Source organism: Sinohyriopsis cumingii, chromosome 15 (assembly GCF_028554795.1).
Source record: "Sinohyriopsis cumingii isolate HCF-2022 chromosome 15, ASM2855479v2, whole genome shotgun sequence".
Classification (NCBI taxonomy): Eukaryota; Metazoa; Mollusca; class Bivalvia; order Unionida; family Unionidae; genus Sinohyriopsis; species Sinohyriopsis cumingii.
This window is the reverse complement of record NC_142975.1, coordinates 35,556,676-35,583,933: the sequence shown is the minus strand read 5'-3', so window position 1 is coordinate 35,583,933 and position 27,258 is coordinate 35,556,676. Positions and strand designations below refer to the sequence as shown.

The 27,258-nt window shown below is 36.6% G+C and overlaps 2 protein-coding genes across 2 annotated transcripts in view; one reads left to right on the top strand and one right to left on the bottom strand.

Annotated features, from left to right (window-relative positions):
• Positions 1 to 766: 766 nt before the first annotated feature.
• Positions 767 to 13,148, bottom strand: LOC149781595 (cyclic AMP-dependent transcription factor ATF-3-like). Its single transcript, XM_089935647.1, has 4 exons — positions 13,070 to 13,148; positions 9,727 to 10,113; positions 3,884 to 3,991; positions 767 to 3,555 (listed from the first exon to the last, which is right to left on the bottom strand). Exons 2-4 carry the CDS (start codon positions 10,075 to 10,077, stop codon positions 3,427 to 3,429), a joined length of 588 nt encoding a protein of 195 aa, XP_089791773.1. The 5' UTR covers positions 10,078 to 10,113; positions 13,070 to 13,148; the 3' UTR covers positions 767 to 3,426.
• A 10,749-nt stretch (positions 13,149 to 23,897) lies between these two features.
• The window catches only part of LOC149781594 (cdc42 homolog), a 29,384-nt gene continuing 26,023 nt past the window's right edge, over positions 23,898 to 27,258 (top strand). Inside the window, exon 1 of the mRNA XM_089935646.1 lies at positions 23,898 to 24,026. The gene's annotated coding sequence lies outside the window, so the exon portion shown is untranslated. The remainder of the gene's footprint in view (positions 24,027 to 27,258) is intronic.

The window sequence follows — 27,258 nt, the reverse complement described above, 5'->3', positions numbered from 1 at the left end:
CTTGCTTTCTCTAAAAATTACACACGGGATATGTGAATCACATTTGCATTTTTCACTTTCCTTTGATAACTAGCATGTATGTATGTATGTATGTATGTATGTATGTATGTATGTATGTATGTATGTATGTATGTATGCAAATTTGCAATGAAAACCCATGCTTTCGGAAATACACATGTTACAACATGTTAAAATGGTATTGTCCTGTTGGTAAGACATATTATTGTATTGCAGACGGGTATTTCTTCCAAGAGTTATGGTTTCAGAATACTCATTCAGCGGATGAACTATCCAATTGTTGTGGCATTCCAGTTGCACTCTTAGGTCCAAAATTAACGATACAATGTGTAACACAGAAGAACAGTTGTTTGCACAGCGAATATCTTTTCTGACAACAATGCAGAGCCAATGTAATCTGTACCGTATTAAATAGCTTTTATAAATATTTGTGGTCTTTGTAGTAAAATGATAAGTCTGTAACACACCAATTTTTACGATTATTGAAATATCGTATGTCCTCGTTTATAAGTCGAGTCCAACTGCAGACAACATAGACTATGATTTTCCGTCCACCAAAGCGCCGACATATCAGGGTTTATGCTGTTTGTTCAACTGATTACTTAAATGTGTTTTTCTGAAATCTAAGGTCATCATCATCATCATCATCATCATCTCTCTCTCTCTCTCTCTCACACACACACACACACACGCACACACACACACACACACACACACTGACATAAATATAAAAGAACAGACGTACACATCTAGATATCATTAGTTTATTAGATATCTGGCAAGAGGGATACTCGTTTTTGATGTTTTTATTTAATTTTTTGTTATGCCTTGTTTTGTAAACGCATTACGAAAAATAACAATGGACTCTATTCAAATATATCTGAAAATGTAAATTGTATGTATGCTCCAATCACATGTATAAATGACACAAAATAACCTTTTTGATACAAAGTGTATATTGTAGATAGCTGACTCACCACAAATAAAACACATAAAAAACTTGATTTCTAAAAATTTATATAATGACTGAGACTAAAAAATACCTCACAACCCATGTGTATAGCACATACGTGCACATGATTGTCACTTAAAGTGTCACAACAATCGAACAAAAGCATTTTTTGCATTAGGAAGATGAAGTAAAAATACAATTATGTAGATGGCACACAGATCAATAAAAAAGGAGGAGAAAATTATATCTGACCAATAGCAATTGTTTAATTTTGTTTTAGCTGCGGTAGCTTAGCTGTTAAAGTGTCTGACTCGTAATCACACGGCAGTGGGTTCGATACCGGCCCAGGCCACCCCAGCTCTGTTGCCGCGGTGTGTTCTTGGGAAAGGCGTTTAGTCACAGTTTTGTCAGCATGACATAGCCAGTAATGTGTTGAAAGTACCGTTATAACTAGCACAAGTAAGAGTGTGTCAGATGCAATAATAATAATAATAATAATAACAATAATCACGAGAAGAAAATGTAGACATACTATGACGTTGAAAATCAGGAGAAGATAATGCAAATAATGCAAAAGAGAAAATTGGTAATTTAATTCTCAACGACCACTATTGTAGTAATTACCACTATTGTAGTAATTATCACTATAGTAGTAAATATGATTTCCTAATTATATACTGGTTAAACCAAAGACTTTCAGTCGGAAAGAAAATTACAACTGTCAAAAATTATAATGGAAAGATTTTATACAATACGTAACCATCAATTTATAACCTGGCATATGCCTTATTACAGACAATTCGATAGAACAGTTTTCATGTGATTACAAGTCAACAAAATCGCATGCATCGTTTAGGCATAATGTTTTTAATTACGAGAGAGAGAGAGAGAGACAGAGAGAGAGAGAGAGATGCCAGTTAATTTAACCAATTTGTATCACAGATGTACTAGATAGGAATGTAACAAAGTTAAATCAAACCTTGAAAATGTACACAGGAAATTTAATATTATTACTTTACAGTAGCAATATTTTATAAAATATACTACGCCATCCATACGTAACGATCAACATATTTAAGTTAATAGTAAAACTTGCATGATATACATTATGCAAAAAGATGATTGTCATAAACAGAGAGAATAATGAATATATTATCATTGTTTGCAATATTTGGGAGGCAGTATGAATGGTAGAGATGAAGTACATGCTAATATTTATTTCGTCACAGATTGTAAATTCAATTTCTGAATGAATCTTACGTGACAGACGTACTGCAGAGGGCAACAGGATTTCGACGACTTTCATCGATAAGTCATGGAGTGGAACAATTACGTATGTACATAACTTTAAAATGTAATTTTGTTGGGATGTTGATTGTTTTCATTTTTTTTGTTGGATATCCTCGTGACAACCTCAGTTTCATGACTGATTATTAAGTAGTGAAATTAAATAAGAGAGGGAATAGTGATCAAGTTTTACCTGTCGAACCCCTGTCCAATGCGGACAAATTTAGTCCGACATTATTATAGTTCGTTAAATGGTACTGTTTACGTACTTTTATGATTCTGATATAGTAAGATGTAAAAAAAAAGAAAAGTATTGCTACCTTCCATTGGTCAGATCAAGTTATGAACTTTCTGTTAATCACACAAGTATGACGTATATCATAACCAAGATATCTGCCATTAATATAATGAAAATAAATCTACACCGTCGGAGCGAAATAAGTACTCTAAATTTGTTTGGATTGTAAATGACTTTAAATATTGATTCTTACGCATTGACTCCGTGGGCACTCAGAAAAGCAAGTTTACAGAACAAAACTGCAATTCTTAAAGTTCTTATCATATAAAAAGCTATATAGTGCATATCATAGGTGTATCATCTTTGTTACCAGGTAAGAGAATGTACATGCTGATTATACTCTTTTCACATATTGATCAATATCCATCAATCAAAATTACAGTTAACGTTAAGATCAATTTTGCTGTCAAGGATACACGTGGTTTTTGTTTATTTGTCTGTTTGTTTTCTGATTGAACCTAAAGCAAACAAGCACATATCAACATTTAAACTGGACTCAGATCGGGATAAAATGAGGTTAAATATTATTTTATCTATTCAAAACAAGCACTTTGCTTCAATTAACATCATAGTTGTGCAAACACACAACGATAATAACTTACAACTGTGCATTGACATGTTGTTTTTCCATCGTGAAATTCAATTTGTTCAAAATAAAATCATTCGCTTTCTTTTTATCCGCATCACGCATCTTATGCTTTATTCAGTGTAAAACAAGTATTTCTTGTAACAGATTTACAACCCTGAAAATTGACAAATTTATGACACTATCAAAGGTGATTGATATACATGGTCAAATCCTAACAATGTTTCATGTCATGTGTATCGGAAGTATATTTCCTTCACGTTCTGCAAGCGCTTGGGTTAGCGTCTATAAAGTCTGAAACGGGCAAACAGCAAGATGTTCATTCAATTCCTTCTGCAGTTTATCCTTTAATATTCTCAATTGCCGAATTTCATAGTTCAATAGTGTATTGTCTGACTCGAGCTTAAGTGTCTCCTGAAAATAGAAAAAATATACTTTCATGTATTTGTAAGCAAAAGTTCACTGAGCGTCAAATTAAAAAAATATTTGGATAATGAAATGAATGACTTGTTTCGCACAGATGAAAATGATAAAGAACAAAAATGAAATTAGTTTATACATCAAATGCCGTGAAAAGTTTAAAATTATAATGAGATGGGAAGTTTCTGAACATTACATGGCTACCATTTCTATAAACCTATATAATCCAAACTTTTTGCGTCATATAAATTGTTTATAAGAGAGAGAGAGAGAGAGAGAGAGAGAGAGAGAGAGAGAGAAATAATATAGGAGGGGATTGTACCTTGTGAAGTTTATGGCCTAACGATCTCTGTCTCTCCCTAAACCGTCTCGCTGCTAGCTTGTTTTGTTCTCTGCGCCTCTCGACTTTCGCTATCTCCTCAGAATTCAGCTGAAATGGTTTAGACTCAAATAAATGTACTGTGTTTTTGATTATATCATAGAAAATATTACCTAATATTTATTACAAGAATATTTTTTTAAAAAAACAGTGAATATGACGAATTGCTTCTACAACCGGCGCTTAATACTGCTACGCTTGCGTTTAGGTTTAATGCCCAACTACAATGACACTAGGCTAGATGCTTGACAGGTTTGGCTTTAATGCCCAATTACCATGACATTAGGTTAGATGCTTGACAGGTTTAGTTTTAACCACCAAATACCATGACACAAGGCTAAATGCTTGACAGATTTATGTTTAACCACCAAGTACCATTACATTAGGTTAGATGCTTGACAGGCTTAGGTTTAACCACCAAGTACAATGACACTAGGCTAGATGCTTGACAGGTTTGGCTTTAATGCCCAATTACCATGACATTAGGCAAGATGCTTGACAGGTTTAGGTTTAACCACCAAATACCTTGACACTAGGCTAGATGCTTGACAGGTTTAGGTTTAACCACCAAGTACCATGACATTAGGCTAGATGCTTGACAGGTTTAGGTTTAACCACCAAATACCATGACACAAGGCTAAATACTTGACAAGTTTGACTTTAATGCTCAAATACCATGACACTAAGCTAGATGCTTGACAGATTTAGGTTTAATGTCCAAATACCATGACGCTAGGCAAAATGTTGGACATGTTTTGGTTTAACGATCAAATACCCTGACACTAGGCTATATACTCGACAGTTTCACTAAACACAGCCTAGACATTATTTATAGTATCTTACTTTTGTGTTTATACTGTGACACAAACACAAGATGGCCGATATCGCTTAACCGGTTTGAAGCAGCTGTTCCGTTATTTAGTGCCGTTTTCATGACATTTGAGCTTGTTGCCTGTTTTCATCTTCCTTACTGTGTTCATTATGTATTGGCTGTTAAATTCGTATGTGTTTCTTCATCTCCTTGTTTTGGAAAAGAGAAAAATTAGACTTTATCCTCAGCTGTCTTGCTCCACTGTTTTTGAACAAAGCACCATCACGTGATACTCGCCAGTCAACCCATTTATGCTACGATGGACCCTCATTAATTGCTATAAATGATCACTCCTTGGATCTCCACACTACATTGTGCTCTAGACTAAACGAACTGGGACTATGTTCATCATTACCTAAATGTAAACAGAAGCGAAAAAAGAAACGTTGTTTCAAAGCTGGCCGGCGTAGAACGGGAAGAAGAATCCCAGTTATCTCCCTTATTTCGGCACAACCAGCAAAACAAAATCGACCGCTAATTTAGATAACCTAATTCAAATCCCTATTAATTCGTCAACCTTTGTGTCAACTATCCAATAAATACCACTGGCATTGCATTATTCAATGCCCAGTCAGTAGGACCACGGGAAAGCGCACAGAAATAGTTAATGTTATCAACGACGAAAATGTTGACATATTTTTCCTGACAGAAACATGGCTAAAAACATCAGGCGATGAGCCCAAGTGTGCGGATCTAACACCCACTGGTTACTCCATCAAGTCGTTCCCCCGTAGTTCTCGCGGAGGTGGAATAGCCGTTATCACAAAGAACTCCATGATAAAACGTCTTAACTACACCACAACATTCAGTTGCGACCACACATCGTTTGAACCAGTCCAAAACAAACTCATACTGAAGCTAAGGTCAGTCCATTTTTTCTGCCTACACCGCCCTCCTCCTAGTAGAGAAAACAAGCTGGCTGACTCTCTAGTTTTGGAGCAGTTTCCGAATCTCCTGGACTATGGAAATTCGATAGGTGGCAACCTGATTATTCTTGGAGATTTCAACTTTCACTTTGACTGTCCCGGAAACCCAAATACATCAAAACTCATAGATTCTATTAATGTTTTCAACCTCAAACAGTCAGATAACCAACCCACCAATAAACATTGTCACATTTTAGACTGGATTCTTCATAGACCTGATGATAACATTATACGGTCCTCCATTGTATCCCATGACCTTGCAGCAGATCACCTCTGCATTATATGCCATCTTGACGTATCAGTCCCTAACCCTCCACCTTTATCTGCTACCAAGTGCAGAGTATCAATTCAAAAGTGTTCTCCGTGGTATAGCAGTGTTAGGGACCAGCTTCGTACTGCTAAAAGAGACCGCCGTAAAGCTGAGAGGCTCTGGCTTTCCACCAGACCCACTATTCATAAGCAAATCTATGAAGTCGCTAAGAAGAATGTCACAAATATAGTCCATGCAGCGAAATCAACCCACTACACTACAAAGATCATAGAAAGTTCCAGCTACAAAGAGCTCTTCGAGATTACTAACAAGCTAATGTCAAGGAACAAATCAACACCACTTTCAAACTACCTTCTCTCCAGTCGACCTTCCGGACATGTTTGCAAATTTCTTCCGTGACAAAGTACAAACCATTAGGACTATTATAACTCAATTCTGTCTGGTTCATCTCAATATCAACTTCAGAAGCTTCAAAAAGTTCAAAACACAGCTGCTCGGACCATACTTAGAGTACCACGATCAGAGCACACCTCCTCGCTGCTCTGTACCCTATACTGGCTATCCATTCAATCCAGAATCAAAAACAAAATTTGTTATCTGTGCTACGTTTCACTGTCGGACTCTAGTCCAACATACCTATCCGATCTCACCCATGTGTACACACCAGCAAGATACTTACGCTCCTCTTCTGACAATCGTATACTCATTATTCCCGTTATGAAAACAAAGTCATATGGACAGCGTTCTTTTGCATACCAAGGCCCAGCAACGTGGAATGAATTGCCCACTGAACTTAGACACAAAGGCACAGTGATCACATTCAAGAGGGCTCTCAAAACTCACTTATTTCGACTGCAAGAACAAACTTAATGACCTAATAATGTTTCCTACCTGAAATATTCTCAGCATGTCTTTTTTATTTTTTTAATGTCCTTCTAAGTTCATGGTGTTTGTTTTTGTAATAATATTATTAAATGTTTTTTTATCTTATAGGTGTTGTCTAATGCTGTAAAGCGCTTACAGCTTCTAAAGATTAGGCCCTATGCTAAGTCCTCATTATTATTATTATTATTATTATTATTATTTTCCAGTTGCCCAAAAGCATAATCACCAAATTAAAATTGACAATAACCGTTAGAATAGTAATATAAAGTTTTGACCTGATATGGAGTTTAGACTTTTGGTCAGGAAAACACATCTTAAAAAAAATATCTTTAAACTTACATCATATGACAGTTATTAATGCTGAGCCTACACTAACTCGACAACAACCGTATCTATACACTTACAATTTGAGTCCAACTGCAAACAACATAGACTCTGATCTACCGTGGCATATTGCGAAAGCATATCAGGGACTAAGTTATGTTATGCCTATTACTGGTACCAAACTGCGAAGACCCAGATCTACCGGCACATTATGCAACCACAGATCTGAGTCTGTGCAGTTTGCAGACGGACTCTACTTATAAGAGAGTATATGCGGTAACTGAAAATTATTTGCCAGTCTACATCCTGCCTTAATACTTACATTTGTCTACAAAATCTGAACCAGCAATATTTTGTCCAATCTTTTGCCATTTGTATAAAGGTCTGATCTAGTCATATTTTGTCCAGCCTGTTTGCCTTTCTTACTGATAGTATTTACGTTTTACAAATTAAACTAAAGAATATCTTACAAAATTTACAAACTGATGACATTATCTGCCAGTCTTTGCTATGTGACACGCACGTTGTTTCCAATCTAAATAATATCCATTGCCTGCAAAGATGCATTCCTAGGCAAAAGATTACACAAATAAATAAATTAATGGAGTTAACATATTATGTGTGCATACAAAATAAAATGTAAAATATTTTCAAGATTAATGATTGCTGTAAAGAATCTGAAAATGAGATATAAAGTTGAAGAGTTTTATGATCTTAAACAATTACTCCAGAAAAAGCAGATATAACCATCGCAATTTACAATGTTATCGACGTAAAATTATCGTACACACAATGCGTTGAATTTTGGATAATGCCCTAGCTACAAGTAAATGACTTTACGAAGACAAGACATCTACATTGGAGCCTCCCAGATTTAAATTAGGTCCGCTACTTTCATCTACTCCATCCGTAATAAGCTCAGAGAAATTATGGTGGTACTCTACAGGTTCGTATAGACCTTTAAATGAAAAAACATATCCCCGTTTTTCCTCATTGGTTATAATAGCTATTTACAAAAGACATTGTATATATTAGGCATTGATCAAAGAACTTTTAATTCTTTTCATTTTTTTATGTATCATTAATGTATGTAATATCGGTTATACAGTATGCAGCTTGTCCTTATTTCATATGTGCACCTTTCAAAACATTTCACCTCCTGGACTTGAATGCTCCGGTGGCCTAGTGGTTAGAGCGTCCGCCTCGGATGCGGTAGGTCATGGGTTCGATCCCGGCTGAGTCATACCAAAGACTTACAAAAATGGTACTATCAGCTGCCTCGTTTGGCGCTCAACATTAAGAGGTTAGTGTTAGGACTGGTCGGCCTGGTGTCAGGATAACGTGACTGGGTGGAACATCATGCTACATGTTTGCGGTATGATGACCCAGTGCTAGACATCACTATAAACTGTCACGCTGCAGACAATGTAGCGATATGTTTGAAATCTTTTTAAAGCTACGTTAAAAATCTAGATCATACACACACACCCTTCCAGGACTTAGATGTAAACTGCAAATAGAATAAACCGATAAAAAATTTCCACATTTTACATATTTGGCAATTAACCATTGCAATGTTAAGAAGCTGGTATTGTCAAGTATGGTAAAATTAGTTTACCTATTTTAATAACTGCTACACCGATCCGGTGGCCTAGTGGTTAGAACGTTCGCCTCGGATGCGGGAGGTCGTGGGTTCGATCCCCGGCTGAGTCATACCAAAAGACTTACAAAAATAGTACTAACAGCTGCCTCGCAATAAGAGGTTAGTGTTAGGACTGGTCGGCCTGGTGTCAGGATAATGTGACTGGGTAGGACATCATGCTACATGTTTGCGGCATGATGCCCCAGTGCTAGACATCATTATAAACTGCCACACACACGCAATATCTGCTAAATATTGTGTACTTTAGACTAATTCAAGCTGATTTTTTTAGCGGGGTAATAATTTTAGTTAGATGTGTGCGTAGATCATGCACAATTCCCACAAGTACAATATCCAAATAAATTTAAACCTCAGTTCATTAAATCAACATAGAAGTATACAAACATTCTCTCTCCTGTGCATGTTGCAAAAGACAGCAACTTCACGTTATACTCGCCCTCTCTCAGAATTTCAAAACATCTGTAGAGTGCGCTCTATAAAACTGGTGAAAAGAAGCCATAGGTTTGTCAGAAACGGAGAACAGCGAACAGATTCGCTAATAAGGAGTATAGTTTTACAAAATAACATTTTATAACACGAAAAATGTTCAATGTAGACGGACAGAAAATGCTATCACTTAAGGCATCACATATCATAATAGTTTGGGTCCTAACAACGATCGAACTTGATCCAAAGAAGAATCAATCACTAACAAGCAATATAAATAATGAACCATAGTTTTAATTACAACGTACATGCATCTGTCGATGTACATGCGCATTATTAAACAAAATCAACAAAATCCTTATAAGGAAAGTTTAAAGACAGTGATAAAAACAACGAAGAGAGGCAGACAGAGAGGAGTACCTCATATTTCACTGGTTCTGTAAATTCCACTTTGAGTTCATTCAAGCCATGCGCCATCCTTTTGGCTTGTATAGTACATTTTAATTCCTCTTTGATAAGCGGTGTCATATTTCCATTTTGTAATGCTTCCAGCGCCGCTGCTTTCAGTCTTTCATCTTGAACGATCACGCATCTGATACGGTGTTGGTTATTACAATGCGTCCACGCTCTCTGGTTTATAGATATGTTCTTCACTGTTTTCATGTATTCACCAACGTCCTGAACCGATGTGGGTTCTTGTGGGTTCTCTACGACAGAAGATTCTCCCATCATGCCATTTTGATTCAAGAACCGGACTGTAGGGGCGACCATTCCGAATGCAGGTTTGTATATTTTTGTTGACAAGACCTGAAAGCAATGATACATATGAGAGAAACGACACATGAATGCCCGATTTCACTATAACTCAGTGGTTGGTTCGCATAACTTACAATAAATAAGCTCCAAGTTCGAATCTTGACCGGACAAGTCCGGGATCACATGGCCTCCAAAATTAAAAGTCCTTCTTGTGCTTATGTACAAATCAACACCAATGCAGGATTTAGATATCAGTCATTTAAAGTTACTCTACTATGCAACTGTTGACTGCCACCATAGACCTATAAAGACTCTAGCTAGCGATTAATTAATTTTTTTAATTAAAAAAAAACAACTAATATAAATATATTTTTATATTGGAAAATTCTTGAAATTTAGATTACTTTCAGTATAAATATTTCCTATCGTCAAGTTTGTGGAAAAAGGGGCTATAAAACAGGTATATATAAAGCTTTAAACTGGACCAGTGTCAATTTTTCAGTGTTTTGCTTTTATTTAAAAATTCATATGATAAGATACCTAGGGCCGGCGCAGGACTATCTGGCGCCCTAGGCAAGGTTAGATTCTGGCGCCCCCCCCCCCCCCGGAAAATATCAGTTTTAAAATGTATAAAAAATAAATTTTTATAAATTGTTTTTCAACATTTAAACGTTTCGTTTTCGCGCGATTTTCACTCACTCATTTTGCTTGTTCCGGTCAGCCTGGTGTTTCGGTCAGACTGAATCTACCCGATTATTTGTCCCTGTATGAAATAAACCAGGATAAAAAACGACCCTCAATAAAACTGAAATTTATTTATTTATTTTTTCAAAATTGTTGTTGATTTGGAGAAATGCGCCCCCTGAAATCAGCGCCCTAGGCGGCTGCCTTGTTTGCCTATATGGTAGCGCCAGCCCTGAAGATACCTAAAATTTCTCTGCTAAATTTGATGAGAGAGAGAGAGAGAGAGAGAGAGAGTAATGAACTATTCTTACTTTGATACCTAGGATTACGGTTGATGTTCAAGCGTATAACCTACTGTCGGATTTCAGTTTGATGTTATAGTATATAACCTTACTTCATATCTAAAGATAAATGCTTAGTTATAAAAATCACATATGTTGAAAGCGTACTAATTATTACGCAGTTCGCATCTGACACATACATATTTTTACCGTTGAGCATTGTCATTTAGAATGACTTGCACAATAAGCTGTAATGGAATGTACTATTTCTAATGCTAATAATACGAATCTTTTATTGAATGAATTTGGAAATGATTGGTCTGCTTTGGTGATTTACGGCACAGTAACACAAGTAGCTTATTTAGTGCCGAGGCCTTGCGCATGGATACAACGTGATAGCCGACCCAGGTACATTCGATGGTAGGATTCGAACATGTGCCCTTTCAGTGGTTTGTCCGATACGATAGCCAGAGAGTCATCGCGGCTCGTATGTGATAAGGAATGTCAAACACTAGCTTAAATTAATGTTTCATCAAACCAACGACACTCCAGTCTAAAAGTAAAGCTGTTATTTATTTAGTATTCATTTCTTATACACGAGTCCAGAATAAGGTAAAATTGTTTATTCTCACGGGTATCAGTTATGAAAGTTTGGAATCTCTGCATATATCTCAACCCACCTATCACATTTACACACACCCCACCCTAAGGGCGTCCTTGGGAATTTTTCCAGGAAAGGGTTGGGGGCGAAGCAAAATGGATGTTTTTTTCTTCAAAAAAACAAATTCGTGGAGTGGCAACTGCATCTCCTTGCCCACTCCGCTCCCTCCCCTGGGCGGACCCCTATGCCCCCATCATCTATTACATTTTATTCAGTACTACAGGTCATTGATATGCATCTTGTGACAGACGGAATCATATTTTCTTCAGCAAAGGATCAACTTTCGATATGATATTTCTTCGTTTGTTTGCAACCACTAAAACTCCGAAAAAAATGGCATCCCTCGACGAACAGTTCTTCCTTATCTCTCCATCACTTTGTATAGATTTACGTCGCCAATATATTAAACCAAAAAGTGGGAGGATCTTTTATTTCATTTACATCTTTTCGTTATTGTAATAATATTCAATCTTTAACTATTTTATTTACGTTCCCTTTTCGTCTTTTCTCGCCATCTAAACAAATTTGTTTTCGAAGCACCTCAGTATCCTCTTAGACAAGAAAATGGTTCACCGTCATTATTTTAATTTTGTGACAATATTGGCGGTGGCAAAGTGTTCAAAAGTGTAGGCGAGCCACTTAATGGTCTAGATGATGATGATGATGATGACGACGACGACGATGATGATGATGACGACGACGATGGCGATACTTTGATATCTGAAATAAACCTGACAGTCTAAAAATTATACTGTACAAACTGAAGACTTTTTTTATTCTGTACCAGATAATATGCTAAGTCATCATAATAACTCAAGCTATTATACCTATATCAAAATAGTACCTGTAGCGGTAAGTATCATAATCAAATCAAACAAGAAGTGAACAAGAAATTATAAAAAGAGAACGCTTTAGGCTAAGCCTTGGGTATGATCAGATACAAACCGAATTTTTTCCTAAATACATCACAATGTGGATTGGAAATACAATGTAATAATTGTGTTCATTAATTCAGTTATGACAATATGTATCAACATAAGCGCACTGACTTCTCAGATTAGAGTGTGGTCTTTTTCAAAGTGAAGATCTATCTACTTTTTCTTTCCAGGTGTCGATGTATCACTAAAATTTTTTTACAATAATAGGATACTTTCCGTTTTTTTATATTTTCACTCCATTATTGACGACTGAAAGTAGAGTGTTAGAGAAATGCGTGCAAATATCACGCATGACATCATGACAGCACTGGTAATCACAAGTCTGCACACTTTACAAGATAAAATACTGATAAATCTACATTGAAATTTGTGAAATAAATAGAACAACATATATTGGTAACTTACCATCAGGAATAGTTAACAAAATAAATTATTTAACTCACCGTTTGAATCAGGATTCTGTATGATTCTCATTCTAAAAGGAAATTATAAATAATAATGATGAAACAAACTTTGGGTTCCCATGCTATATTTGTAATGTGACGTCATTGTCTGAAATATCAGAATTAATCGAATTACTTAAGGGATTGGGAGCTAGTATTTTCATGATAAGCTTTACATAGTAAAATCGTTTAAACGGCGTATAATTTATCCTGTTTTGAATAATGCAAAATAATAACAAACTCGTTTGATATGTATAATAGTCACCGATTGTTTCAAAAGCTTAGATTATATAAAATGACGGAGGAGTGACTCTCACAGTAAGCTTCGTCTTGATGATTCAGTTTATCGTGACTATTTCACCATACTATTTCACAGAAATTTACACTCTCTGACTCAACTTAATATATAGACTGGTTTGTTTTTTTTAGCAAAGACCAATAAAGCTTTGCGAAGATAATATATTAATAAAACCAGTCTATAATATGAACGGACCTGAAAATTATTTCCAACTACGCAGCTCAACTACGATAGAAGCCACGCGTTTTCTTATGCAAGGTACTGAGTAAGCGTTAGATAGAAAAGATAAAATTGGCCTACTACGTCAGTCTCGTTGTACGACATAACAGCGTGTATTTCGTCATAATTATGTGAACCAAAGGGGGGAAACTCCTAATTTAGAATAATATAAGGTTCGGGCGAGTACACTTTCTTTATTACATAAATACGAAATTTAAAGAAATTCTTCCTATACTTCGCAATGATAAATTTAATAAAAATACAAAATGGAATATTTGAAACCTTTGTAAGGAACCTTTGGGTCATTACATAGAAACTAAAATTATAAATGTGTGTGTGTGTGTGTGTGTGTGTGTGTGTGTGTGATTTGGGATTTTAACGTAGCTTTAACAATTTTTCAGTCATATCGCTACGATGTCTGCAGTGTGGCAGTTTATAGTGATGTCTGGCACTGGGACATCATGCCTCAGACATAGTCACATTATCCTGACACCAGGTCGACAATTCCTAACACTAACCTCTTAATGCATCCTATGCGGACGCTCTAACCACTAGTCCACCGGTGCGGTCTTAAACAAACGGGGTGGGGTGGAGTGGGTGGGAGGGATCCAATATGCATACATGCATTTTGTTTCATAATTTATTTTGCAAGAACACTTTTCGAGTTAACGGACGTGAGTATTGTAGAATAGACCATATATATATATATATATATATATATATATATATATATATATATATATATATATATATATATATATAATTTTGCTAACTATGATGTTGAAATGATATGTTATATAGGGCAGTTGATAATTAACATAGATAATGAGTACATGTACACAGACGTCCGATTAAAATAAATAAAACCTTTTACGAATTATAAAAATTGATAACCCTCTTTTTAAAGTAACATAGAAACAAGCATCATTACAGTCAACATAAAATAATAAATGCATGCGAAAAGTTTCATATATATTTCATATATATGTGTGTTGCCTGTTACCTATTCTGTTATATTTTTTATACATTGACTTTAGTGTAGAACGGGAAGATTCCGCCCAGTACAGAGGATGAAAACGTAAAGAATTGCTTACTTGCAATTATATAGCACAATGTTGATAATGCATAGAGGATCTTAAATGGGTGATAATTTAATATTGAAGTTATGAAACGAGTTGAATAATGTCCAGCTTTTGTGAGCCTTGACGAGCAAAAGCCGGACATTATTTAACGAGTTTCATAAATTTAATATTAATTTATTACCCATTTGAGATTCCCTTTATCGCATAGTTTTTATTTCAATATAACATATTTAGATAGAAAGAAGAATGAATAATTTCGTTTATTCTGACAGAACCTGTACCTTTCATTTGTTGTGTGTACAAAATAGTCCCAAACAAAGTTGAAATAGTAAAAGTAAATTATACAGTTTTGATAACTATAAATCAAAGATTAAGCTTCCATCCAAATAAACAGAACATTTCACGGAAGACAAAATGTCTTACACGTGTGATGTCACAATGTTTGATACGGTGCACAGCACTGGTCTGAGTTGACCTACTGTGCCAGTGTTTACCTTGAAATGTGTCATCACAACTACACATTACATTGTTGCAATATTTTTTTGTGAAAATAAGATTACTGGATGCAGAAATACACATATTTAATGTAATTTATTTGTGACTGGGTACTTCCAGTATTGGTATGAAACATTAGACTGTACAAAAGACGTAAACAAATCTCTTTTGGAGTCGGACTTGCATCGCATATTTACCGCGTATAAATATGTAATGGTTAGATAAAGTTCTGTCACTTGGGAATGCCGTTTTATGTCTACATTCTTCTATGAACAAAGGTGAGGTGGTTTTTTTTTTTTTTTACATCTGTAAGTTCACATTTAAACCACTCTTGTATGAAGGTGGGTTCCATGCTAGATATTTACCGCCGTTCCACAACTACCCCGCTATCAACTGAGCAATACCCGTAGTTTTACTTGTTGTTCTTGTTCTTGTCGTGGGTTTTTAGCCATTTTTCTTTTTGTGATCTGTTATACATAACATAAACTCCTGGGGAGGGGTAAATTGACCATATTGAAACAGACGAGACCATATTTTCCCCAATTTATTTCATGAATCGCAGTTTAAAAAATGGCGGTAAAAATGTTCATTGATAACAAAATATTCCAGAAAGCGGGGCTGAAAAAGTTTTCCACGATCGCAGCCAATCAGTAAATAGGATACTGCATAATAATATTCACGTGCTTATTTTGACCAATCAGAATCACATAACGACCAGGATATTGACATATTTTTCCTGACAGAAACATGGCTAAAAACAGGCGATGAGCCCAAGCGTGTGGATCTAACACCCACTGGTTACTCCATCAAGTCGTTCCTCCGTAATTCTCGCGGAGGTGGAATTGCTGTCATCACAAAGAACTCCATGATAAAACGTCTTAACCACACCGCAACATTCAATTTGGACCACACATCGTTTGAACTAGTCCAAAACACACTCACACTGGAGCAAAGATCAGTCCATTTTTTCTGCCTAATCCGCCCTCCTCCTAGTAGAAAAAACAAGCTGGCTGACTCTCTCTTTTTGGAGCAGTTTCCGAATCTCCTGGACTATGGAAATTCGATACGTGGCAACCTGATTATTCTTAGAGATTTCAACTTTCACTTTGACTGTCCCGGAAACCCAAATACATCAAAACTCATCGATTCCATGAACGTTTTCAACCTCAAACAATCACTTAACCAACCCACCCATAAACATGGTCACATTTTAGACCTATTTCTTCATAGACCTGATGATAACATTCTACGGTCCTCCCTGGTATCCCATGACCTTGCATCAGACCACCTCTGCATTATATGCCATCTTGATGTATCAGTCCCTAACCCTCAACCTTTTTCTGCTACTAAGAGAAATGTCCGTATGATAAATAGAACCAAACTAATGCACGACATCCAAGCTAACCTAACAACTTGCTTATCTCCTACCGCAGAACAACTTGATAATTGCCTGCGTTCATTGCTTGACAAACATGCCCCAGCTACCAAGTCCAGAGTATCAATTCAAAAGTGTTCTCCATGGTATAGCAGTGTTAGGGACCAGCTTCGCACTGCTAAAAGAGACCGCCGAAAGCTGAGAGGCTTTGGCTTTCCGCCAGACTCACTATTCATAAGCAAATATATGAAGCCGCTAAGAAGAATGTCACAAATATAGTCCATGCAGCGCCACTTCCAACTACCTTCTCCCCAGTTGACCTTCCGGACATGTTTGCAAATTTCTTCCGTGACAAAGTACAAACCATTAGAGATAAGCTTGACGCCACAATTTCAATTGACTCGTCGTCACCATACAGTTGGGATACAAAATTTGACCGGCAACCATCATCAGCGGTTGAACCTGTCTCTATGGATTTCGTACGTACAATCCTGATGAAGAGTGCACCAAAGTCATGTGAACTTGATCCAATTCCAACATCACTTCTGTTTGAGTGCTTAGATCCAGTATTGCCTTCACTAACTGATGTTATTAATACATCACTCTCATCCGGGGAATTATCATCATCATTCAAATCTGCCATTGTAAAGCCTCTGCTGAAGAAACCAACACTAGACCATAACGATTTAAAGAACTACTGCACAGTTTCTAATCTCCCATTCATATAAAAAATCTTAGAAAAGGTGGTTACATCCCAGCTTGTATCTCATCTAAATTAAACCATTCTATTTAGCAATATACAATCTGCATTTCGCCCTTGCTACAGTACTGAAACTACTCTTCAAAAAGTAGCTAATGACATTATCTCTGCTTTGAATAGCGGAAAGATTACAGTGCTTATCCCCATTGATTTGGCTGCAGAATTTGACACAATAGACCATGATATGTTACTTCACCGTCTCCAGCATGTATTTGGCATTAATGATACAGCCTTACTCTGGTTCAAGTCCTACTTGGTCAACAGGACACAAACTTTATCTGCAAATGGAATACACTCCAGCCCAGTAAATATATGTTGTGGTGTTCCACAGGGGTCTGTTATTGGACCTGTTCTCTTCATTCTGTACACTCAGTCATAGATCATCATCCAGTGTCTCACCAATTGTACGCTGACACCCAATATACAAATCTAGCCACCCAACTCAAGTTGATGCTACAATCCAAGGTGTAGAGAGGTGCATTTCTGATTTGAAATCGTGGATGACATGTAACAAGCTGCAGATGAATGATGATAAAACTGAGGTCATTCCGATCACAACACAAAGACTTTCTCATTCACATCCTTTACCTCAAACAATAAATATCAGCAACACCAACATTAAATTCACACAATCAGTACGAAACCTAGGTGTTACTCTGGACAGTACTCTCACATTGCACCAACATGGCATGAACATATGCAAGGCTGCATATCTTGAGCTGAGACGCATCAGCTCAATTCGCAAATATCTTTCAGTTGATGCCACTAAAACACTTGTGTGTTCATTAGTACTTTGAAGACTGGACTATTGTAACTCAGTCCTGTCTGTTTCATCTCAATATCTGCTCATGAAACTTCAAAAAGTTCAAAACACGGCTGCTCGGATCATACTTAGAGTACCACGTTGAGATCACACCTCCCCGCTGTTCTGTACCCTACACTGGCTATCCATTCGATCCAGAATCAAACACAAAATTTGTTCTCTGTGCTACGTTTCACTGTCGGACTCTATTCCAACATACCTATCCGATCTCACCCATGTGTACACACCAGCAAGATACTTACGCTCCTCTTCTGACAATCGTATACTCATTATTCCCACTATGAAAACAAAGTCATATGGGCAGAGTTCTTTTGCATACCAGGGCCCAGCAACGTGGAATGAATTGCCCATCGAACTTAGACACAAAGACACTGATATCACATTCAAGAGGGCTCTCAAAACTCACTTATTTCGACTGCAAGAACAAACTTAAAGACCTAATAATGTTTCCTACCTGAAATATTCTCAGCATGTTTCTTTAATGTTTTCTAATTGCATAGTGTTTATTTGTGTAATCATATCATTATATGTTTTTTTTTATCTTATAGGTGTATCTAATGTTGTAAAACGCTTAGAGCTTCTAAAGATTAGGCGCTATGCAAAGTCCTCATTATTATTATTATTATTATTACAAAGTGATATGTTCACATGTTATAATATAAAAAATATGAAACTGCACACATTATAGGCAAAATGTACAGACTATGTGATAATACAAGACACCACACGGCAAGGGTCACAATATACTAATGCCGTCACAGTGAAGGACATCTGATCCTCCAAACACAGCTTTATTCTGCCTGGTTTATATTTAACTTGGATTTCAGTCTCTTACAGTAGATGCGAGAGAGGATCCAATCGTATGAGAAGACTATATATTATAGTTAATATCACCGATAAGACAGAACAGCTTTACGGCAGCGATATATTCTGAAAAGGTTTGATCTGTGAGAAGCATGATGGGGTTTCTTGTAGTATGCGATGGAAAAGGCAGAACACGTTCCGACTGGACTGATAAACTTACATGTAAGCACGCGGCACAAGTAAAAATATACAGAAAATGTCACAATAAAGCACATCTGAGCCACTATACACAGTCTGGTTCTTTTAGTTTGTTTTTTGATCGCATTGAGCAATCGGAACATCTTCGTCCTTTTCGATCCCAAGACAGTAGAAGAAACAAATGTCGATGCAAATGATGGCGATTTTAAACTGCCCTTAACCCCATGGTCATTTTTTACGTCATAATAATTTCATTTACGTCACAATGACTGGATGACGTGTAATCGCTAGCTTTAAATCAAGCATCAGATTCAGGCTATTGAAAATTACTTAATTTTTACAATTTCAAAATTGCATAAATGATTAATTTGCGATGTATCACTACGATTACATCCGAATATTTTGCACACAGTCGTAGTTATTCGACTGGCATCAGAAAGGGACGATGATGCTCCGAATGTGGATTACATGTAAGACTGGAGCCAGCCAAATTGTTCGTGTACTATTGCGCTAATAATACCACTAAGGTTTAGATGATCCAAGGGCCAAAAACAATTTTATGGAAGTGATATGTCCTGAAAGAGGATGGAATATAACCAAAGTCTGGGGACCTTTCGGCCGGCAACAGTCTCGTTAGCGCACTTAGTACCTCCGTTTTTGGTGGATTGCCATAAAACTTGTAAATATTTTGGTCATTGCCTGAAGACGCGGATATCGTCAAATCACTGCGTTCGGGCTTCTTCTATAGGTGTCATTGCCGTTTGACTGACAGCTGAATGCAAGGTATGACATAATCGATGCACGTCTCACATATTTCATTGGCTCTCCATGAAACTTGGGAAATGTTACTGTCATCACGTTAAGATGCGCGAATCGCTAAATTAGTGTGTTCAGCACTTTTTAAATTGTTTGAGTTATTTAATTTCTTGACTTGAAACCTGATGTAGGTTACGACATAATATTGTAAACTCAACTAGTCTCATATCATAAGTATGAAACTTGAGCGCTCCGGTGGACTAAGTGGTCAGAGAGTCTGTCTCGGATGAAGGAGGTCAAAGTGTTCGAACCCCGGTCGAGTGATACCAAAGATTTACAAATCTGATACAAGCATCTGGCCTCGCCTGGGGCTTAGCATTAAGAAGTTAGTGATATGAATGGTCGGCCTGATGTCAGGATAATGTGGCTGGGTTGGACACGAGGCTACATGTCTGCGGCATGATGACCCAGTGCCCCACTATAAAGCTCCACACTGCATGTATCGTAGCGGTATAACTAAAATTGTTTAAGCAACCTTGAAAATCTAAATCACACACTTGCACACACTATAAAACTTTGTACATGTTATGGTCATTACATGTAGATACATATATTAATAAATCACTTTTCTCTCATACTAATGTGTATTGTCCTTTACGTCCTGTAAATGAATTTTGCATGAGACAGATTATTTTGAGCGCATTATGTGGACCACTTGTGAGCTGGGCCGGCGCCAGACCCTGCCGGACTATCTGGCGCCCTAGGCAAGGTTAGATTCTGGCGCCCCCCCCCCCCCCCCCGGAAAATATCAATTTCAAAACTTATAAACAATACAAAAAATTAAAAAATGCTCCCCCTGAAATCAGCGCCCTAGGCGGCTGCCTAGTTTGCCTATATATATGGTAGCGCCGGCCCTACTTGTGAGCATAACAGGAATTTAACAAGCAGGGTCCACTTGGAAAAAATTTAACATGAAATGTGTTTATAGGGTAAAACTGCGTATGGAAAAGAAGAGTTTATGAGACAAAAAATGTTTAAGGGACAGAAAGGTTTATGGAGTCAAAAGGTTTGAAGTTTTGAGTTTATAACATAGGCAAACACATAAACAACACACTAAACTGTTTTGGCTAGAGTGAAAGTGTATAACTCGATGCATGGGAGTGGCCCTGAAAGTGCCATTTGTGATTGTTGACTCAGTCGAGTTAACATAAATGATATATCATTGGACTTCTTGTCTTCCTTAAACTTCGTCATACTGTACATTCATCAACATCCACCTCAGACAATCTTGTCTTTCCATATATAATCTTCTCTTCCAAATAGCCCTATCGGTGATTCTAGTAATCTCCCAAGATGTCTTCATATACATGACGTAATCTTAATTAAACAACACACCAGACACAGTCGTAGAGGGTTCAACTTTGTCCACATATTCTCGTGGGAACAGGTGAAACCATGTGGCAAGACGGTTGTATTTATGGTGTAAGTGCAGATCGAGACAGACTGACAAGTTTCGCCAAGCTTTTGATTTGATTTTGTTTTGTGCTTTTTTATGTTTTTTTTTATATAAAAAAGTTGATCACTGATCACTTCTATTTAGTCATTACTGGATCGCGAACAATAAGCAAAATTTACTTACCTCCGAAATTGAAGAACTTTACATCTGGGAAACCTAAGAACCTCCGAAAATGAAGATCTGACAACGGAAGTGCCAATAAGCATCGACAATTTTACACTTTGAAAAACACATATCAACATTTTATTTTGAAAGAATTGTGCTTAGTTTAAAATTACTTGCAAGAGAAGTATTAGACTGACTTCAGTAAGTCAAGAAAATTAACAAAATGATCGGCCACGTGTTTCGAACTAATTTGTTGCTCTTTACATACAGACGTGACGTTAGAGTTGATTTTCGCCACGTGACAAAAGTCAGTCAGAATGTGGAGTCTCTTCCAATCAGAAGAGAGCGCTTCTTGATGTTACATTCAGTACATACGCGGGCCAGCATTCGTGCACAATGACTCCATGTGATATTGTTTGAACATGGCGGAAACTAAAAAGATGATATCTTGGTGTCTGCCTGCGGTGGAGGAATGACGGAATGTCAGCTAAGAAAGCAACCACGATTCTGCTTCTAGAAGAAGATGCTTTTAATTGGGATTTAGCTGATTTTCTTTCCTCTTCGCAATAATGTGTAACGGTAACAGTATTTGGTAGAGGACCGTATAAGCAGATATAATGAAGAACCAGAGATTTTTGTGTTTTTTAATTTTTTTTTTACAACAGCAGAAAGAAGCAGAGAAAGCCTCTGTCACTCAACAGAGAAAAGAGAATAGAAAGTGCGAAGGAGAGGAGAATGGTTGTGAAAGTCAAATGTTCGTTGTGCTACTAGATATTTTGGCAAAGTCAAGATATTTGAGAAAATGTATCAACTCGACCCAAGAGAAAGAGACCTTCCCGTGCCAAATATTTCAGCAGATTTCGTTACCTGTACGCTCACTACCACCGAAAAGTCATCATCAACGACTACCAAAAACAAAACAGCAGCAGAAGAAGAAGCAGGACTTGGCCGTGGCAAGGAAATTTAAAGCTCATCGTGTCGAGTGCATTAGTTTATTACAAAAGATATCAACAACCAACGGTCTTTTTCAGGGCCACTCAGATCTCTAGAAAGAAATATTACTCAAAGTTTGCCAAATGTATTAAAATGTAAAGCCCTTTTCCCCATGACGTTTACAAGGTGTGTGTGTGTGTGTGTGTGTGTGTGTGTGTTGTTTATCCATAGTTTACACAAATCAAGACAAAGATACGACTTCTTTCGGGTATGTTCCCTTTCTTAAAATCATAACGAACTTTCACAACTCATCACAGAAAATCAATTTTCTTCGTCATTCACTATCTCTTTTTATACTTTAATTTCTTCTTCACTTTGTTCTCGTGGTCTGGATGTCTTGCCTTTCTTGACAGGGTCGGGTTCTTCTTCATTTTTGGAATACCTCTCCTCTTCCTCGTCTTGTTTCTTTTGTTGGTTCTCTTTTTTTTTTAGATGAACATATCTTTATGTTCGATGCGTTCTAATGTATCGTATATTATCCCCTGTATGTTCTTTGTTTTATTCTTACATTTGTATTTTCGTACATAATAGTACTTGCAGAACTAAAAATCTTTCTGAGCTGAACCGATGAATCATTTAAATTTTCACAGATAAATACGTCAGTCCAATTCATAATCGATACTCTCATAATTAAATCCCCTTGATTATATTTTTTCCAGCGAAATAACTATCATATTTTGGTGTTTGCTTTTGTCTGGCCTCGACTGAATATCCTTGTACATGATAGGAAAAAAATGGCTACTTAATCCAGTGGAGATAGTACCTGAAAACGTTTTTCCAAGAATGCGATCGTCAAGTGTAATGTGTCGATTGTCATTTATAATTTGCTTCAAAGATTTATTTTCCCTTTGTATACAAAAACCAACAACAACAACAACAACAAACAGGATAGTGATGTATTTACGGGTAGACATACAGTCTATATAACATCATTTCCTTACTTGTATCAAACATCAGTGGCGTCACTGGGGGGGGAGGGGGGCGGGTGAATTGCGGACCGCACAGGGTGACACCATCAGAGGGGGTGACATCAAAATGACTGTCTATAATAAAAATAAAAAAAGAATTTTTGTGCAGGAAAGAGGTCCATGGGGTGACGCCATGAGTTACCGCACATGATTTGTCTTTAACAGTTTTGAATTTTTGTGCAGTAAGGAGATCCATCGGGGGGGGACCCCATGAGATACCACACTAGTGACACCAACCCTAGTGACCCACTGTCCAACAGTAGTCAAGACCACCACTACCGAAGTCTAAAATCATATAAAGTTTAAATTTACATCACAAATATATCTGTTCTAAAATATCAGCTAATCAAAATGTGTTACTATATATAACACGAACCATAAGGTTATAAATGACACTGGTATTAATTAGCCGAACTCATTTTGTCTGTATACAGGTGTGGAACGACAAATTCTTAAAATAGCAGCATAAAATTACGTCAAAGTTTAAAAGCATGCGCAATTCAAGTTTCCGGAATCCATGTTAATGAGATTTAGTTTCACCACCGCCCCGGGAGGAAATATTAAGGTAACAGAATAGCGCCCTTCCCGACATTCGGTGATAATTTATTGTGCAGTGAAATACGCTTTAAATTCGTAACTTTAGGAACAGTGCATTTAACGTCTGTTTATCGTGAAAATTAGACGGCGAAGGGGGTTGGTAAGATAAAAAATGGCGGAAATCTCTTCCGGTATTGTATAGATGAGCTGTCATTGGGTGATCGTAGCCATATACAATATATTTTAGCGCAATTTTGCAGATATAAACGTTTTTTATTCTTGGTTTTAACAGTATTAATGACTTCATTTTGGGCAAAGTGTGCTGCTATAGGTGAAATGCCACATGCGTTGAAGAATCCCTCGTCATTGGCAAAGTGGGTGGGTGGGTGAGATTTTCGTTGAAAAGTTGGCGTTGTGCAGCCTATAGAGGGGACTTAACATGATAAATGAATGTGTATTGATTGAAAGAAATTAAGCTTTTGAAAATATATGTATTTCTTTTAAAGCTATAACCTACAATTTTATAATGTTTTTAGATGGCAACTCTGTTATTGGGTGCGACCTTTTACTCAAAGACCATTACTATTCTCACAGCCGCCATGTGGCCACTTTTGAAAGACGATTTGCATGTCCGCCTGTTGCATAATTTACTTCAAGCAACTGTTCGTATGTCTGCCACATACCTTATCAGGGATGGTCCTGGCTTTTAAAAGTTGTCGCCAAAAAATCGCCAACCTCAATATTTTGTCGCCAATTTTCAAAAAGTGTCGCCAGAACAAGTAGTGTACATTTTTTCAAGTGTTAATTTGGTCTATTAATGTAACAGGCAATGAAAATTACAAAAGATGGGTTAGTTAATACTCTAATTACAACAAGCATTAACAAAATATTACAAAGTGTTACATGAAGATCCGTCGCGATTTTAGGGCTGCCCACTTGTTGAATGTAGTTTCAAAGTCTAAATTTTCACATCTGTACATGCTGATTCTCATTAAATTCTCGAGAGATGAGATGCAGAGTTTATTTCTGATGTCAGTTTTTATGAGGTTCATCTTACTGAATCCACGTTCACAGTCTACAGTGCTGACAGGTGACACCAGTAGTCTCTCAGCAGCCCCCCCCTCCCCCCGGCTAGCTTCACAAAACTTGTAGTGAATTGCTTCCTAAATCCCAAGAATGATCACTGAATGCTGTATAAATTTTCTCGACAAGCAAAATAGGATCTCCATTCCCACGAATGAAACTTACATGAGTCAACACCTGGCAATATTGGACCGTATATATAAGCATAAATTCACACCCAATTTAGGGATTCTTTCACTCCTGTATTTTGAGAAATAAATAATTATTATTAATTATGCAAAACCGTTTTTTTTTTTTTTTTTTGCTGTTTCTTGTTGCGGAGTTAAGTCTCTGCAGTTGTAACACGGATTGATGGCAAAAGGAAAAGATCAATGAGTAAAATGCTGTAATGGCGACAGATATAATTGTGATTGAGATTTTTTCCATTTGCTTTGTATTTATACACAGTAGTCAGTACTTCAAAGGTTATCAGTTTTCTGTGAAGGTTCAGCAAAACTATTGTATATATATATGTAAACTATATGTAAAAAAAAAAAAAAAAAAAAAAACAGAAGGATTAGCCATTCAGTTAATTGTATCTGTTCTATTCGCGTCTTCAGAAGTCGGTCAGTTGTAGGTATAGTTCGGTAGCATGATTGACTGTATCACAGCATACAGTACTCAGCCCAGATGTCAGCATAAGCAGATTATGATGTAACAATGCACTGTAAAGATGGGGTTGTCAATACGAACAAAGGATCGTTTGTGTAACAGATTGATTCAAATGCATTGCTTAGTCAAGCTTGTGGCTTCCTTTCGTTCTCCCTTTTAATTTATCCAGTCTAAATCCATGATTGTATGTACAAATTAAATAACCAAAAAGTATGTCACCAAAAAAATCGCCAGATGGGATATTTTTGTCGCCAGTAAGGAAAAAAAATAGCAATTTGCAACATTGGCGAGGCCAAGAACGATCCCTGCTTATCTTCCATTACTTTTTTCAAGTGATTGTAGGTAAAACTGGTACATGTTTATATTCTCTCTGCTTCATTTTCTGCAATAACACACCTATTTCTATTACAAATCAGATCAATAATCTCATGTCAAAAAAATTACCCACAGTATGTAAACAGCCCATTCATCCTAACTGTATGGTTGGAAAAGTCAAGTGCACAATATTCTTACATCTTGCACTTAATGATAATTTGTGCTGAATGATCCTTTTAATTAGTAATGAGCTACAGGGAATACTCGTAAGTTTAGCTATTGGTTTTGGAAGTGAAAGTAGTTTTAACACTATCAAATCATACTATTCAGGAACATAATTGACTAACTAATCCAGATAATATTCTTTTCTCATAATGCTTCTAAAACAACATCAGGCTCTTCATTAATAAGTTTCATGTGATGGAAATAGCTGGGCTTTCCCTCTTCTGTGGAGTTTTGTATTTTATGGTCTTTAAATTTGGAAACAATCAGAATATTTCGGACTTAGTCGTAATTCATTTACTTATTGCCATGCGGATAGCCTTTCTGTTCTGGCTGCATGGCAAAGTCTTTTCAAAATTAGCCACACGCTGTCTGTGCAAGTAGACACTTCCTTGTTGAGATGCGCTCAAATGCATCATTTTTAATATTAAAAGTATGATTGTTATTTAAAAAGTTAAGGTTTGTTTTGTCAAATATTATTAATATATTTTAATAATAATCTGTAGATTGTAGCATTTTAATGATATTGTGTCGATGGATGTAGTCCTCAAATGAAATATAGTTTAATGATAGTGTGTCGATGGATGTAGTCCTCAAATGAAATACAGTTTAACCCTGCACACTATTTAGTAAAGTAGAACCTGTCTTGAAACACCACCTCTTTTGCCAAAAAATTATGGTCTCTTAAGAAATGTGGTCTCCCGTAACAGGTCACAGTCCTATTTAATCAATAAATTTGTGCATTAAGAATGTAGTCTCTCAAGACAGATGGTCTCAGTTAGCAGTGGTCTTTCAGGACAGGTTTTGCTGTACCATTTTCTATTGTTCTTCATGTTAATAATTAATAGATTTATGTTTCTCAAAATTGATTTCATTGCACACTGGCATTAAGAGTTTAGCATCTGCTTTTTTAACCAAGTGTTTGAAAGAATTATGTGACTACTTGAATTCTGTGACAACTTGGCCCATAGCATAGTCAGCCCATTAAC

Excerpts from the sequence above, each read along its gene's own strand:
- LOC149781595 (XM_089935647.1), bottom strand. The coding sequence starts at position 10,077 with ATGGTCGCCCCTACAGTCCGGTTCTTGAATCAAAATGGCATGATGGGA. Across the intron at positions 3,992-9,726 it reads CAGAACCAGTGAAATATGAG|CTGAATTCTGAGGAGATAGC; the intron begins GTACTCCTCTCT and ends AAACCATTTCAG. Across the intron at positions 3,556-3,883 it reads TAGGCCATAAACTTCACAAG|GAGACACTTAAGCTCGAGTC; the intron begins GTACAATCCCCT and ends TTCTATTTTCAG.